This window comes from Euphorbia lathyris, chromosome 1 (assembly GCF_963576675.1).
Source record: "Euphorbia lathyris chromosome 1, ddEupLath1.1, whole genome shotgun sequence".
NCBI lineage: Eukaryota > Viridiplantae > Streptophyta > Magnoliopsida > Malpighiales > Euphorbiaceae > Euphorbia > Euphorbia lathyris.
The window spans coordinates 41,776,112-41,791,993 of NC_088910.1; the positions used below are offsets into that span (position 1 = coordinate 41,776,112).

The 15,882-nt window shown below is 35.0% G+C and overlaps 2 protein-coding genes across 4 annotated transcripts; one reads left to right on the forward strand and one right to left on the reverse strand.

The window, feature by feature from the left end:
• The first annotated feature begins 266 nt into the window (after window positions 1–266).
• LOC136229734 (manganese-dependent ADP-ribose/CDP-alcohol diphosphatase) lies at window positions 267–4,294 on the forward strand. Of its 3 annotated transcripts, none has more exons than XR_010689199.1 (3): window positions 267–534; window positions 2,706–3,846; window positions 4,013–4,294. XR_010689199.1 is itself a non-coding variant. In XM_066018637.1 (2 exons), the coding sequence occupies exon 2, from the start codon at window positions 2,720–2,722 to the stop codon at window positions 3,680–3,682; it is 963 nt and encodes a 320-aa protein (XP_065874709.1). In that variant the 5' UTR covers window positions 267–534; window positions 2,706–2,719; the 3' UTR covers window positions 3,683–4,294. The 3 variants fall into 3 exon arrangements, 1 of the variants encoding a protein (XP_065874709.1); XR_010689200.1 differs by having other exon boundaries at window positions 2,706–3,823; XM_066018637.1 differs by having other exon boundaries at window positions 2,706–4,294.
• Window positions 4,295–8,092: 3,798 nt separating this feature from the next.
• LOC136229750 (high-affinity nitrate transporter 3.2) lies at window positions 8,093–9,945 on the reverse strand. The gene is made up of 2 exons (XM_066018647.1): window positions 9,641–9,945; window positions 8,093–8,809 (listed from the first exon to the last, which is right to left on the reverse strand). The coding sequence occupies exons 1-2, from the start codon at window positions 9,771–9,773 to the stop codon at window positions 8,319–8,321; spliced, it is 624 nt and encodes a 207-aa protein (XP_065874719.1). The 5' UTR covers window positions 9,774–9,945; the 3' UTR covers window positions 8,093–8,318.
• Between the last annotated feature and the right edge of the window lie 5,937 nt (window positions 9,946–15,882).

Below are 15,882 nucleotides of genomic sequence, written 5' to 3' on the forward strand. Positions count from 1 at the left end.
TTAGATTAGTAATTATCCCTACTTTAAATGATTAAAAAGGAAAAAGAAAAAGTTAAATAATATCTAATTGACAAACTTTTACACCGTAGGATTATAGTTTGGTTAATCTAATGGTTAAGATCCAAATACAACTTGGTCATTAAAAACTGTATGTTTAATAATGCTTTAATTATCTAATTTTAGTGATAGCAGAATTGAATAGGATTATATTACAACTAACTTTAATGGTTAAGGTCCAGATACAACTTGGTCATTAGGTCTAATTGAGCGGTAACGGGAATGAATAATGATTGATAAAGAAAAAGAGGTAGTGTTGTTAGTCCGGATTTGAAAAGAGAGCATAGTTTATCGTGCAGTGGAAAGGAAGAACACGAAAACATGTAAAATGGAGTTACCTGTTCGCTCATACGTAGCCATTTGAAAACCCGAAGCCCATAAATCTTCTCTTTCACTGTTCCGTTCACATCTTCAGAATTCCGTCATCTGCAATTTCGCCAATCTCCAAATTTTGACGGATCACTTTCGAATTCAATCGTACGCTTCTTACATTTTCTTCCTCTAATTTTTTTTAGCTTGTTGGATACGGTTACTTTTCTTTCGATGCCTGATTCCTTTACGGAATTGGGAGTTCACTTCTTCCTTTGTTTCCTTTCAGTAAATTAATAATAGTATCTTGAAGTGGATATTGCTTTTACTTTTATTTTTGTGTTGTAATTTGAGCTATGTTGGATTATTCTTGACGCAAGAGCATATGCTAATTCCTGATATGGGTTATGAGCTTATTTTATTCTGTAATGAACTTAATGTTTATTAAGTTGTAGTATGCCATTGTGGATTTGATTCCGTCCACTACATTAAATTACAGTTTACCTAACAACACCTTACATGTTTGATCCTAATACTACTTATCATTTAAATCCCAAATCTATATTTGCCCTATATTTTTTCCTGTTCATGCTATTTACACGGTAGGTTTTATGAGTTTATAGGAATCTAATAACGTTTCCTGCAATTTCTATAATTGTATATAGAATTTGCTTTTAATGTTGCTCATAAGCGACCAGGGGTTGTTCCCTTTCTTGCAAGAAAAATTCAATGCAGGTGATGGAAAAAAAGCTTCTTTAGACATTCTCAGTTGCAAACATTTTAAACTTAATTTGCTGTTCAAAAGCCTTGCAGCATACAAGTTCATTATCAAATATCTTTTTCAACTTGAAGCTCAATAAATGGTAGCTCTGAGAGGCATTTCTTATAGAGTGGAGTGGATTATTGGTGAAACCCGTTTCTCTTGACATGAGCAATTATGGAGCTGCTTTGAGAAGTGCAGGGGGGAAGCAATTCACATAGTTTAAATACTAGAGAACTGATTATAAAACAATTATGGGTGGAAAGAGAAAGATATGTAGAAATAGTTATATCTTAGCAAATGCCCAACCCTTTCCTTTTCTTATTTCATGGGGATCTTTTCTTCATAAGTAGATTGCTGCAAGACTTTTCTAATTATGGACCAGGCAGGATGGACCTTTCAGGTATCCATTGATGAAGTAAAGATACATGTAATTAATGCATGATTACTCGCAGAAAAATGCATTTTATATCAGAAGTTGATTATAGATTCAAGGGCTTCTGATAAGTAGATGCCAGAAACCTGATTCCAAAGCTTAGGCATCATTTTGAAACTTCCCCTCGTATGTGACAATGGACTGGCAAAACTTTGAACTATTCAAATTGATAGTTGATGTACTAATAGACCATACGTCTTTTCTATATGGGTAATGGTTGTTATGGTGTTTGCTTCTAGCAAGTGATATCTCAACCTATTTGTATCCTTATAGCTATTGGCTGTGTTTGGAAATCTAAAATCAATTTCAGACACTTGTTGCCAAGTTTTCTTACTGTTGTCTATTCTTCAAGGTACTAGAAAGTTTGTTGTGATTTTAGCTTCTGTTTACAAAATTATGATATTATTTACCTTTGGTACGATAGATGATTGATAAAAAATTAGCATAATCTCATCGGCATGCTAATTGAGTGGGTTTTCTCGTAGAAACATATCCAAAATGAAATGTTTGGTTATGAGATAAGTTTTCTGTGGATCTTACCACATTGGTCTACGGGTATGTTGCTTTTGTGAAGTAATTAATTTAGTTTTAGAATGTAGAATTTATATGTATTTCTCTTTGTAAGCATCAGAATATTTCAGTAAACAGTTGTTGAAAGGCTTGCTCCACATCCATAGGCTGTGATTTTATTACTTCGTATGCACAAAAGAATTAATTTCTTCAGATTGAATTGCATCTTAGGAACTATTGTTTAGAACAGCAAACACACTGATTCATCATCAATGTTATTATTACATTTTGTGCTGGTTTCGATGGTTAAACTTAATATTGAACTTAACTTTGCAACTGACTCTTACACAATGATTGTGATTTTATGGACCGTTGGTTTGACCTTGATATTAGATGCCTCAAATAATGGTCACTTGTTATGCAGTTCAAGTTGTGAATTTTCATATTTTCTAACTTAACAGTTAAGAACTGATTGAAAAAGTAAAACAAAAGCAGGAACTAGGATAAGAAAAGAGAAGATTAGGATGACTTTCGCATTATCGTAGGTTGTCTTCTAATGATTTTTTTGTGGACTTCTATATCACATTTAGTTATGGAATTTGTCTAATAATAAAGCATACTGTTGTTTGATAGGACATCTATACAGAATGTACTGCACTACTGGTGCATTTCCAACCCAGGGGAAGCAACCTCTTTTCTCTTTTGGAGTTATCTCTGATGTTCAGTATGCTGATGTTCCTGATGGTTACTCGTTCATAGGCGTTCCTCGGTATTATAGACATAGCATTCATGTATTGCAAAGGGCCGTTGATAAATGGAACAACCATGGGAAGCTTGGGTTTGTCATTAATTTTGGGGATATTGTTGATGGAAAATGCCCCCACAATGAATCCTTAAACGCTGTGAAGAAAGTCATTAACAAATTTGCGAGTTTTAAGGGCCCTGTTTATCATTTAATTGGTAATCACTGCCTCTACAATCTTCCCCGTGAGACATTACTTCCATTATTGAAGATCTCGGGTCCAGATGGTCTGGCTTACTATGATTTTTCACCCGCTCCAGAATACAGAATAATTGTACTTGATGGCTATGACATTAGTGCCATTGGGTGGCCCCAAGACAATCCTAAAACATTAGAGGCATTGGAATTTCTTAGGAAGAGAAACCCAAATTCAGAGAAGAACAGCCCAGAGGGGTTGGTAGGCCTTGAAAGAAGGTTCCTTATGTTTAATGGCGCTGTTGGGAGAGAACAGATGAAGTGGTTGGGTAGCATACTTGAGGATGCAACAAAGTTAAAGCAGAAAGTAATTGTTTGTTGCCATCTTCCTTTAGATCCTGGTGTATCAAGCCTGGAAGCACTTCTCTGGAATTATGATGAAGTAATGAATACGATACATCAATACAACTGTGTGAAAGTTTGCCTATCTGGTCATGATCATAAAGGTGGGCATTCAATTGATTCCCATGGAATCCATCATAGGTCTTTTGAAGCAGCATTGGAGTGTCCTCCTGGTACAGATGCATTTGGGTACATTGAGGTTTATGACAACAGGTTATTGCTAATCGGTACTGATAGATTGCAGAGTACAGATATATGTTTTGATTCTTAAGCAAACTTTAGTGCAAACAGTGGTAACTCATTCTTCAATCAAGCTGTACGAGGGACATTATCTCGGCCATATTTACAAGCCTTTAAAGAAAATTCATAGCCTTTTAAAGACAACATCATTGAATTCAAAGAAGAATATGAGGTGCGGTTTTTAACTGCCAAGAGGTATAAATTGGTTGTTATTTACAATGTGCAAAATTTACATTACTATTTATTTGCATCCATGAGATGTCATGTAGTTCTAGAGCTCGTTTTTAGTAATTTATTCAAGGTGTCTATAGCCATCTACGCTTGCTCTATGTATTCTCAGGTTGCCTCTATGTATTCTCAGGTTGCCTTTGTGAAGTTTTCAGATAGATCTTTTATGCCTTGGAGCAATTTCATGATAACCCATTTCCTGTTGTGGAAAAAACATAAGAGATTTCAATTCTTGTATTTGATGTCTGAGGTGAGAATTTGCAAAGCTTTTTGGTTTGAATAGATACAAATATTACAAACAATTGATATGTTTGGGTAAATCATCATTATCCAATTATTAGTTGCTAGGCTTCTCGAATGTGATCAGAGTTTTCTTTATTTATTATGGCAGATCGATGCGATAAATGTTAATTCATGCTTATTTCTCATTGATCAAGTGTACAATAAATATAAAGTAATTTTATGTATGCAGCAAATAACTGATGGTTCATTGGTTATATGGACATGAAGTAGTATAGATTAGGCAGGAGTACGTGAACATCACTATTGAATATTAACCTGAAAGCAATAGAGTGAAAGAATTAGGTTTTACTCCTAAACTTAGGCTTCAAACCCCAAAATTCCATAGGCTTCGCATCTTAGAAGAGAATTTTATAACACTTATTTACAAGAACTCATTTTATTGACTAAAAAGTTAACCATAAACACTACAACCACTAGAGATTAGGGGTGCAAGGGAGCCTTGGTAGTTCGCAAACTATTCGAGCTCGGTTTGGTGAAAGATCGATCAAAGTTCGGCTCGATATGGCTCGACTCGAGTTCGGAATCGGCTCGAGCACTAACGAACTGAGTCCGAGCTTCTTCAGGTTCGCGAGCAGGCTCGATTATTTTTAATTACTATATATATTTCATTATATATATTTAATATATATTTCATTAGTTATTATTAGTTTTCATCACAATTCACAAATCAAATAAGATTTAATCCATACAAAAAATGACACAAAAAAATTTAGACATTTGAGTCTTTAGCGAGACAATTAGGTTTTGATAAAGAATAAAATACATTACAAAGTTTAATTTATATGTCATTGTTTGAAATTTTTCTCCGAGCTTGTGTTTTCTGATCACAAGTATCATATACTGTTTTGGAATCTCGACAATAACATAATTGTTTTTCTTTATAAATATTTTAAACTCATATGGAGTATGTTATAAGACTTTTCTATTTTTTACGCTACTTATTCTATGCATGTATGATGAATTTGGTTAAAGCTCGTTAGAAGCTCGATAAAAGCTCGGCTCGATCAAAGCTTGATCAGATTCGGTCAAAGCTCGGCTCGGTCAAAGCTCGAGATAATAACGAGCCAATACCGAGCCTACCTAGGGTTCGACTCGGTTCGGCTCGGTTGCACCCCTACTAGAGACTCCTAAGGACACTTGATTATTATTCCTGATCCTGCAATGCTGAATATTATATAATTTACCTAACGATAGACTAACAGATGCTGTAGTATTAAACCACACAAGCTCATAGAATTCTGAAAGAGTTGTTAATAACTTGAATGTTCTTGTGTACATTTTTTTGAGTTTGTTTTTCGTCTGCAAGTGCATCAGTATGATAATGGTGATTATGAAGACCAATGTGGTTTTGGTAGTTAAGTGCACATTAATCTGTTAATTTAGGAGGAGGAATTGAAAGTCAATGGTTCTGATACAGCTCATCTTGAATTTTTAAACCGTACAAATTGTACGAGCAGGTAGTTGTAAAATAAGAGATCTATCTTGACTTTTAAGATATTTCTCATTAGAAAACTTCTGCTCACGTGCTTTGAGAGTAACCATTATTATTAAATTATTGTTTGTTATAGATAATAGGGTAATTAATTTATTAGTCCCTATATTTTGACAAAACATACTGTTTAGTCCCTGTATTTTCAAAAACACACACTAAAGTCCCTAACGTTTTTCTCGGTGAACTGTTTAGTCCCTAATGTTTTTCTTGGTGAACTGTTTAGTCCCTGCCGTTAGACTCTCATGAAGATTCTGTTAGTCAATTTGGATTTGTGTTCTTCTTTTCCTTTATTTTGCTTTCCTTTAAACTCTAATGCATCTGAAATCAACTTTGAGTGTTCTTGTTCTTAATTTTCTTCTTAATCGTTCAAATTCGTAAGCGTTGAGTCTGTTCTTTTTATTGTTCTCCATGCAAATAGCTTCTTCTTCTAAATTGGATTACTCTTCTGAAGTTTGAAGGTAAATAGTAAAGGGTAATTTAGTCATTTCCGAAGTCATAAACGGTAAAAAATGTAACAAACAGACGGAAGGACTAAACAGTTCACTGAGAAAAAGGTTAGGGACCTTACCATGTGTTTTTGAAAATACAGGGACTAAACAGTGTGTTTTGTCAAAATATAGGGACTAATAAATTAATTACCCTAGATAATAAAAACTATTATTGTAGCCTTAACTTTTAAGTGAAGCTTTTGGGTTTAGTGTTCCTTTTTACATGGTATTAGAGCATCCCTAATGGAGTTTACTCCTTTCCAATGTCACATCTACAAAAACACACCTATAATTAACAATCCACTAAAATCCTCTCTTATTTTCATTTTTTTTATAGGACCTACTTATCATAAAACATTATATATTTACTCAATTAATATATAATGAATAATTTACTCGACCCAACAATTTGTTCAATACTTATAAATACCATACACAAATATTTACACACAAAACATTTAATTCAATACTTAATATTATGATGTAAAAAAAGGAACGAGTAACTAATAAAATATGATCTTTAATTAATTACTGTTGAAATTTTTGTAAAATAACGATTAAAAACATTATTTTTTTAAATAAGAATTAAAATAAAGAATAATTATTCAATTAATAATTATTAATTAAAAATATGACTTTTAAATAATTACCGTTGAAAGTTTCGTAAAATAAGGATTAAAAATATTATTTTTGTAAAATAAGAATTAAAAATGAAACTTTACCGTTTGAAACAGTTAGTTTTTATTTGATTATTTTCAAAATAAATAATAAAGTAGTATAAAGTACTCTCTCAACAGTAAAAAAGTACGCTCACAATATTGGTAGCAAACTAATTTTGAAAACAACTTCCCTAATGTTATTTATATCTTTTGAGCCTCCACTAGAGTTTTAACTTTAGCACAAGATAGAACAGGTGTGTTTCTTCATGCTTCAAGCCTGAAGGGGGGTTTTTGGTGAGCCGATGTTTACCATTAATAGGCAACAATATGCTAGAACTCATCAATTGAGTAAAAGACGGATCGGTGCACTACATATCCTTGCTAAGCAAGGGTCCAGGGAGGGGTCCCACCACAAGGGTGTATTGGGACAAGCCTTCCCCTGCCAATTTTTTGGCGAGAGCCGCTCCTAAGACTCGAACTCGTAACCTCTCGGTCACACGACGACAACGTTTACCATTGTGCCAAGGCTCGCCCTCCAACTCATCTATTGCATAAAACTGAAAAATAAGCACTAAAGTCACTTAATATATAAATATATGAACTAATTATAAACTTTTTAGAGCATTTTCAAAAGATTCATTTGTTGAGCTCGTAAGTTAAATTTCGAGAAGTTTGAGGCAAAAACAACTTAAAGAGAATCTTAACTCCTCAAACCACTAAAAGCGAAAAGTTGTTGCTAGAGAGGTTTAATTTAAAGTATAATAATAAAAAAAAAAGATGCTATTTTTATGTCTAAGAGAGCCTATATTCCAAGAGTACTGTAGAATGCTCCTTCTGAGATTCATATAAAGAGTTCTTGATAACTTAAAACATTTTTGTGTACATTCTTTTCTTGTTTCTTTCCGTTTGCGATCAGGATGATAATTAGACTTTCAGTATCTTAATTCTAATATGCTTATCTAAGAAGTAAGAAATATATTAAGATCCACTAGGTGTTGAGATCACGTTGTACGAAACACTCTTTCGAAGTCAACTGCACATTAATTTCTTACATTAGGAGGAACTGAAATCAATGACTATGATACAGCTCATTCTTAAATCTTTAAATCACACAACTTATCTCGAGCAGCTGTTCCTTATCTATCTTGACTATTAGGATATTTACTTACTTTGAAAGAAAGAAAGAAAAAATTAAATTAAAGCAAACCATTCTCAATTACAGCCCTTGCAAAAGGAGAATCATAGCACCACTCTCAAAGACAATCTAATCATAGGCATAAAAGAAACACTGAACATTATTGTCATTGAATATTGTACAATCAACAGTAAGTAATTTTCTTTCACTCTTTTTGAATAAAACTAGGAAGACCATAGTCCCATTTCATACATGAATACTAAGTTCGTCATAGAAAATCCTAATACAGACACTGTATAATGAAATAGAAGTAAAACATACTAGTGTGTCAAATGGGTGCACATAGTCCTTTCCTCTTGGTTTCACTTCCTTTCACTGAGCCTGGCCTTCCTTTTCTCAATAAAGAAAAACACAAACAAAGCCACAACAGAGAAAGAACTGAAGCAAACAGAGGCAATGTCAAGGGAGACATGACGGCCGGTGATGGCCTGGATCTCGAAGAGGTTTTCTGTTTTGTGAGTATCTGTATTCTGACCATAAGCAACCTCATGTTTATCAGCGTTGAAAGCATAGACACGGACGAAGTATGTAGCAGAAGGCACGTCACGCTCAATAGTCCATGTGTAACTTTGGTTCTTGTTTGTAGAAGTGTAAGGCATATTAACTATTTTGAATTGGCAAGTTTTGTCCTTAGATAGATGATCCTCTGTTTTTCTCCATGCCCTATCCACTTGGCTTACTGGTGCATAGCATAGCTCTGCCTTTATGGTCTTGTATGCTGAGTCTGTCCCAGTTAGGAGTGTCTGGTTTAGTCCCCAGGTTATGGTAATATTGTCAATTCCAGCTTTCAGAACTGCAAATTTTGCTTACTGTTAGTTAATCATGTTTTACATTTTTAATCAACCAAAACAACAATATAACCCCAATTTAAAAGGGTAATTTGCACCCATGGTGGATGCTCAATTTAGCCTTTACTTTCTTCATAGTCCCTTACCTTCAAAATTGGACATAAAAATCCCTAAATTTTCTTTTTTACTTTTGACCACTCCAATAAGAAAAGCTTCCATCTTCAAAACTCAACATAAAAATCCATTTAACTTTGTCCTATATTACAAAAGTCCTTAAAACTTTGGCTACTCTAACAGTAGGTAATCATCCATTGTAGAAATGATATTCTAGATGATTTTAACTTTTGAACTTTTTTAATTTTAACTTTTGAATTTTTTTTTTTATTTGATTTTAAGGTTGCTAGTGTTGTTCGGTTAGAAGTGTAATTGGCTGTTTAAAGAGAGCTAAGTACTAGTGATTTGTAAAATTCGAAAACAGAGTTCTAAACGTGGTTCTAAACAACTTTCCTTCTTAATCGTAGGTGATTTTGATATCATTTACTTTTATAAGGAAAAAGTTATGTTAGTAAATAGGAAAGTTTAAAACTTTCTATATCATTTTTGAAGATGGAGTCCATAAAACCTAAATATGGGTGTAATTTACTCAATTTAAAAGAAAACCCATCTTCATAAACAGCAGAATTAATTGCAAGATTAAATCTTTAGCATGATACTTGCAAGATTAATGTAAAAATTAGAGAAAACAGATCAAAATTAGGGAGTATAGGAAAACAGAACAATCTATTTACAACTATATGTATATGTAAAACAAAGAGAAGAAGACTGTGTTGTGTTACCTTGTGTTGTAGATGGTTTAGCAGTGACTACAAGAGTTTTCTTGAGAGAAGAAAAGAGAATGGTTCCATCACTGGAACCCAAAAAGCCAAGGAGAAGAAGTGAAACAAAGAGAAGAAGACCACGTGATGCCATGATATCTCAAAAAGCTAGCTTGCTTTTGAACTTTAGAGTTTGGAAAAGTTGAAGTTTAAGGAGAAGGTGGGGCTAGGTGGCTTTTATATACAAAGCCAAACAATCAAGTCTCAAAAGAATGATGAAAAAGAACAAGTCAACGGCCGAAATTGAGCAGTGGCAACTTTTGAAAAATTGAACAGTTTATAGAATGAAACATTTACATGTTTTTGAGCGACGGTAATGACTCTTTAAGCACATGGAAAGGTGGGTATTAGGGTTTTATTTTAATAAACTAAGTGAGAGATGTGAGATGTTGGGATTTAGTTAATTGTTTGACTTTCTTGGCGTTTTATTCTATAACGAGATTTATTATTTATAGAGAAGAAAAGGCATTTAGAATATATTTAGCATACATATAATAATCATTTATTTATTTTATTATTTTTTTTTTGAAGGAATCATTTATTTATTTTTAGTGGGATAAACTACAAATTTAGTTCTATCATTTGAGCTGAGTGTCAGGGACATGGATGCACTCGCGATCGGCACGTAAGGGTGGTTGCCCGCGTTTCTTGGTATGTACTACACGTATAAAATCATACAACTTGAGTATTAACTTATTGCAATAGAGCTATTTCAGATTTCATTAATGATGGATCCACGGTTTCCCGGCATGTACTACACCTATAAAATCATACAACTTGAGTATTAACTTTTTGCAATGGAACTATTTCAGATTTCATTAACGATGGATCCACGTGTTTCTTGGCATGTACTACACGTATAAAATCATACAACTTGAGCATTAACTTTTTGTAATGGAACTATTTCAGATTTCATTAGCAATGGATCCAAGAGAAATTCATTTTCCATCAATTTAATTTCAAGTTTTTACCATATAAGACATAAATTTAGTCTAATGCTTATTAGAAAGAACATATAGATTGCACATATAAAATTGTACAACGTTAGTACTAATATCTAGTTTCACATCGACGTTAATAGAATTTAAGTGACAATGTGTAACCACATTAACAAATAATGAGCTTTTGTAAAATATGTTATTAATGAAGTCTAAAATTGCTCCATTTATAAAACTTTAGTGCTAATAATGCAAGATTTCATATATGTCTAAATTTATTCTCATATATCTAGTTCTATTTTAATATATAACTAGAAGGTACTATTGCTATCAGGGCCGGAGACAGCCCGAAGCTTGGGGGCCCGAAGCCCCCCAGCTTCGGAAGAACCCCTTGGTGAGGTCTTGTTCCGCCCTAGAAAAACCCTCTCTGAAATATTCGCTGCCCCTGTCTAGTTATTAGGTTTAGCTTTTGTGATTCTCGAACAAAGAAGAAGGTGTCCAACTCATAGCAGAGCTGGATACATTTTTATAAAAATCGGACCCCAGCCAAAACTTAGCTAGGCCCAATGTTAAAAAAACATTAAATCAAATAGCCCAATTTAGTACTATATGTCCTTTTTTACTTGTTTACACTAAGTTGAATGTGAGCTAGAGCTTGCATTTTACAGGCAATTCTTCGAACTAGCTGTTTGACTCTAGAAGATATCTATTGAAAAGTTTTATCCTCAATTCTTCTCTTGGATTCTGATCTAACTGGTGAATTGTCATTTGACTCAGAAGACCGTTGAGAAGTTTTGTCCTCAATTCTTCTCTTGGATTCTACTTTGGCTGGAGAATTCTCATATTTGTGTATAAAGAAAGATGGGTTGTTACAGAGATGGTAGTTTCTACGCAGAACCACAAATGGTAAGTTTGGGGAATATAACGTTGTTGTCTCTTCTAATGCAATGTCTTGGGCTTCTGGTTTTGGACTTGGGCATTACTTCTGTATTTGGTGAAGGCCTTTTGCTTCTAATTTGTTCATAGGATAGAGACAACCTAATTGCCTTTAATAAAATTTTACACTTATAATAAAATTGTTACTTCATAAGGAAATATTTAATTCAGAATTTTTAATCTATTGGGGGATCTTATTCTTTAAGGTTATTTTTATCATAATCAAAACTTAATCAAAATTGGGTTTCAATACTATTATCATAAGCTCTAGAGAGATCCATGCCACTATCCTCCATGTCAGTAAAAGATGTTGTATTTATGATGTCATGAAAGATCCTACTAGCAGCCCCACCTCGTGAACTACTAGCACGACCCTTTCCCCCATACTCATAGCCAAAATTGAAACCTCCCCTAGATCTCTCTACAAGAGAAAAGATTTTTTTCCAAGTAACCTCATCAACATCAAAGATTCCACTCGAAATATGTTGAAAAGAAGGGCCCACAAAAGGCTGGACAGTAACAAGGGGTTCATAAACATTTTTCGTGGTAGGATTACCATCGTTGCACCATCCAAAGCAACAGAATCAACGGCCTTATAAGTACCAATATTATTCTCTTTGCTCATAGTCATCCCATTTTCCTCGATGCTAACATATTTCGATTTTTCTCTAATTGGTCCAGTCAGGATACTAGGATTACTATACTTCTCCTTTGTGTGGCCATACAACCCCCATTTCATACATGTTATATGAAGACGCTCATATTCCATATGATACACTTCATCTTCAACCCGTAATTGAGTAACGAACGAGAAGACAAATCAATCTCTATGCACACACGTGCAAAACGGCCACACATAGCTTTAGCAATGTTTTTATCCACCCTAACAACCTTGCCAAATGTATTCCTAATGACTAACATCAAACCCTCTTCAGAAAATTGCATATGGAGACTAAGAAATCGAAGCCAAATCTAGGTAGAATTAATCGAAGCACTACAAAGACAACTAGGGAGTCCAAGTTTGAACTATCAGATAATTGTTGGTCCCGTGTGATTAGTTCCAATTGGGGGTTAGGAACTAATATAACCTTTTCCTTAATTAATCTTGCTGACTTGATAATTTTGGTGAGTTTATTAACTGAGGTTTGGTCAGCTTGGCCGATCTTAATGTAAGACAGCTTTAGTCAGATGCTGACTAAGACTGTTTCACTTGAGAGTTGGAAATTGACACTTTTGTGGTCAGCTTCCAACTCAGCACTCTAATTTACTCAGTGTCAGGTTTAAACAGTTTATATGCTGAGTAAATATAACAAGCAACACATGCACACACACACACACACACACACATATATATATATATATATATATATATATATATATATATAATCAAGAGAGTTAGAAATTACTCAGTATCACTTATCCTGGTTCGGCCTCTCTGCCTACGTCTAGTCCCCAGACTCATCCGAGCTTTTAGAATCCAATACTGAGCTCTTTAAGGGTAGAGCACAAACCGGTTACAAGGCAGTTGAATATGCAAGAGTAACTTCCTCTATTCGTCTACTCAACTCCTACTAAGTGCTACAACCCAGCACCTAGATTTCTCTACCACTGAGTATTTACAACTAAACACTCAGCTTGACACTCTTAATTCACAATTGATACAACTTGCTCTTTTTGGAATAAGAACACTTTAGATGATTACAAAACAATCAATCTAGCATTTACACAAGGAATAGAAAGTGGGTATAAGGTTTCTTTCTTGTTTTTGAGTGCTTTGAACTTGTATTTTTCTCTCTTGTAGTTTCTGTAATTCAGCAATGATCCAAGAGAATTGCTTGTCCTTTTATAGTTGGACTTTGAGGATCAAATGATTTGAATTTGATTTGTCCGTTGAATCCAAAACGGCTCTTTTGGGGGACAAGCTTCTGGTCAGCTTCAGATGTGCAGGCCTATCATGTTTTCTGATTTCCTCAGATGTCAGGCTTGTCTTCTTCCTGCAGGCTTTGTCTTCTTGCGGCAGTTTATCTTATAGCAAAGAACAGTTGACCCATACACCTTGGAATTTGGCTTTTGCGTAATTCCAAGACTTCTATTATTGGTGCAGACAGTTGTCGAATTTGTCTTTTAGCTAACGGATCATTCATGCTGTCCTGCAGATCACTCATCTTCACTTCGATAGTCATTGTCTTTGATTATCACCGATTCTCATACTGAGTTCTTTTTCACTCAGCTTCCATGGTCAGCTTCATTCTGCAAGATCTAGTTCTGAAGCAAACTTCTTTTATGCTGAGTTCCGTTCCACTCAGCTTCTTTAATCAGCTTCTTTCTTGAGCTGTTGTTTTGAAGATGACTTATCTTCTCTTATGCTGAGTCGCTCTTTACTTAGCTTGTATTGTGTTCTCATGCTGACTTTGTCCTGTCTTAATCTTTATTTCCTTTTGCATTTATACTCAATATTGAACAAACGGATTAGTACAATTAAATCAAAGCACTTAATTTTAATTGTCTCTTAATCATGGTTTAAACTTAAATGATTTTGTCAAATCAAAATCTTGTGGAGAGGTGTTTCAACAAACTCCCCCATTTTGATGTTTGCAAAATATTTAATTTATGGAACTCAGTATTGAAATTCCCCATGATTGAATTACATTTTATTCTTCTGAAATTACTCCCCCGTAAGGGTTGCATATATTGTCTTAGCTTAACTCTAAACCTTCTAAAGATTTAATTGAGTAATTAGGGAAGACATGTTTATACTGACTTAGTTCAATCCTAGACTTTCTAAGATCTAATTCAGATGAACCTAGGTCAACTTTCAGAAGGGTTCAATGTTTACTCAGTCTGATACATGAATAGTTTTGGTATCAGAGTTTATGTGTGGATGTATCAGAGTTGATGTGTACTGAGTATATATTTTGAATTTATTTGTTTGTTCAGATCAGCATATAGTATAAAGATAAGCATCACTTATGGAAGACACTGTGAATGAAAAAGATGCTTAATATAAATGGCTAGCATACAAAAAATACATAAGTTAATTTCTTATAACTAAGCCTGAGCTACCCCTTTGCCTTTGTCTTTCTTCTTACTGCCCGAAGTTTCTCCTGCCTTTCCTGCATTGGGCTGAGTTCCATCAGTTTGTGCAGCTTGTGCTTTCTCCCCCGTTTTGCCACCATCAGGCGGAGGAGCAATGAAGGTGTCATTGAGAGCAGCACGAGTTAGCTTGACCGAGTATGCCTTGAGACGTTTTGTGCTTTCAAATAACCCATCAAGCATTGGAACTCCATCATCCAGAACTGAACCTGGGACGCGAATAGATGAGCTGATCATGCTGAGCATATATTCCTGTGACTTAGTTAGCCATGACATTGCTTCCGCTAGCTGGGCATAAGATTGATGGTACATTCTAAGTATAGCCTTGTCGTAAATGTCACGCTGAGCGTTTGTGTGACGCACATGGCGAAAGAGGCTTTGAGTGGTTTGGAGGATAGTATTCGTTTTGACCATATCAATTTCCATCTCCTCTTTACTCAGATTCAGAAGATGGACAGCTTCACTAATTTCATCCATCGTACATTGGGAAGATGAAGAGAGAAGGTCACGAGTACCAGTCAGCTCAGAAGACAACTTGGTAAAACAATGATCTAACTTAGCAGAGGTAGCGTAGCCCATGTTGACTATTGGTAAAGCATTGATCTGTCCTTGAAGTGAATTCATGTGATTTACCATCATCAATATCAGCTCAGTCAGCTTGACAAAGGATTCTTGCTTGGGTTGCTGGGTTTGGACTGAGGTCATGACACTTACTAAATCTTTGAGATTCTTGATCTCATTGAGAAGCTGAGTGGGAGACGAAAACTCTTATGATTCAGCATTTGCGGACCCAGCAGCATCGGCATGAGAATTGTTTAAGTCCTGAAGAAGATGTTGAGCCGAGTCAATGATGCGACATCCGGACTCAGTTGCATGAAGATAGGCAAATTGTGCCTCAGGATTTAACTCAGTGGCCGGAATTCTAGTAGCACCTGATTGAGGAGGTGTTTGGTGCTGTCCTTGAGTAGAAGTGCCAGTATGGTCAGCAGCTGGACTTTGATGTTGATGAGTTGCAGGAGCTGACTGCTCAATGTTCTGTGAAATAGGATGGGAAGGAGGTGGATCTGCAGAGATAGTTACCTGTTCAACATGGACTTGAGTTGGTGCAGGGAGAGGCATCTCAGGTTGAGCAGGATTTTCCTTAGCGTGCTTGTCTCCTTGAGCATCTAGGACTTCGAGCTCTTGCTCGGCTTGGTTTGGATTTTCTGGAGTCTTGGCATGTTGCTCGGTATGAGT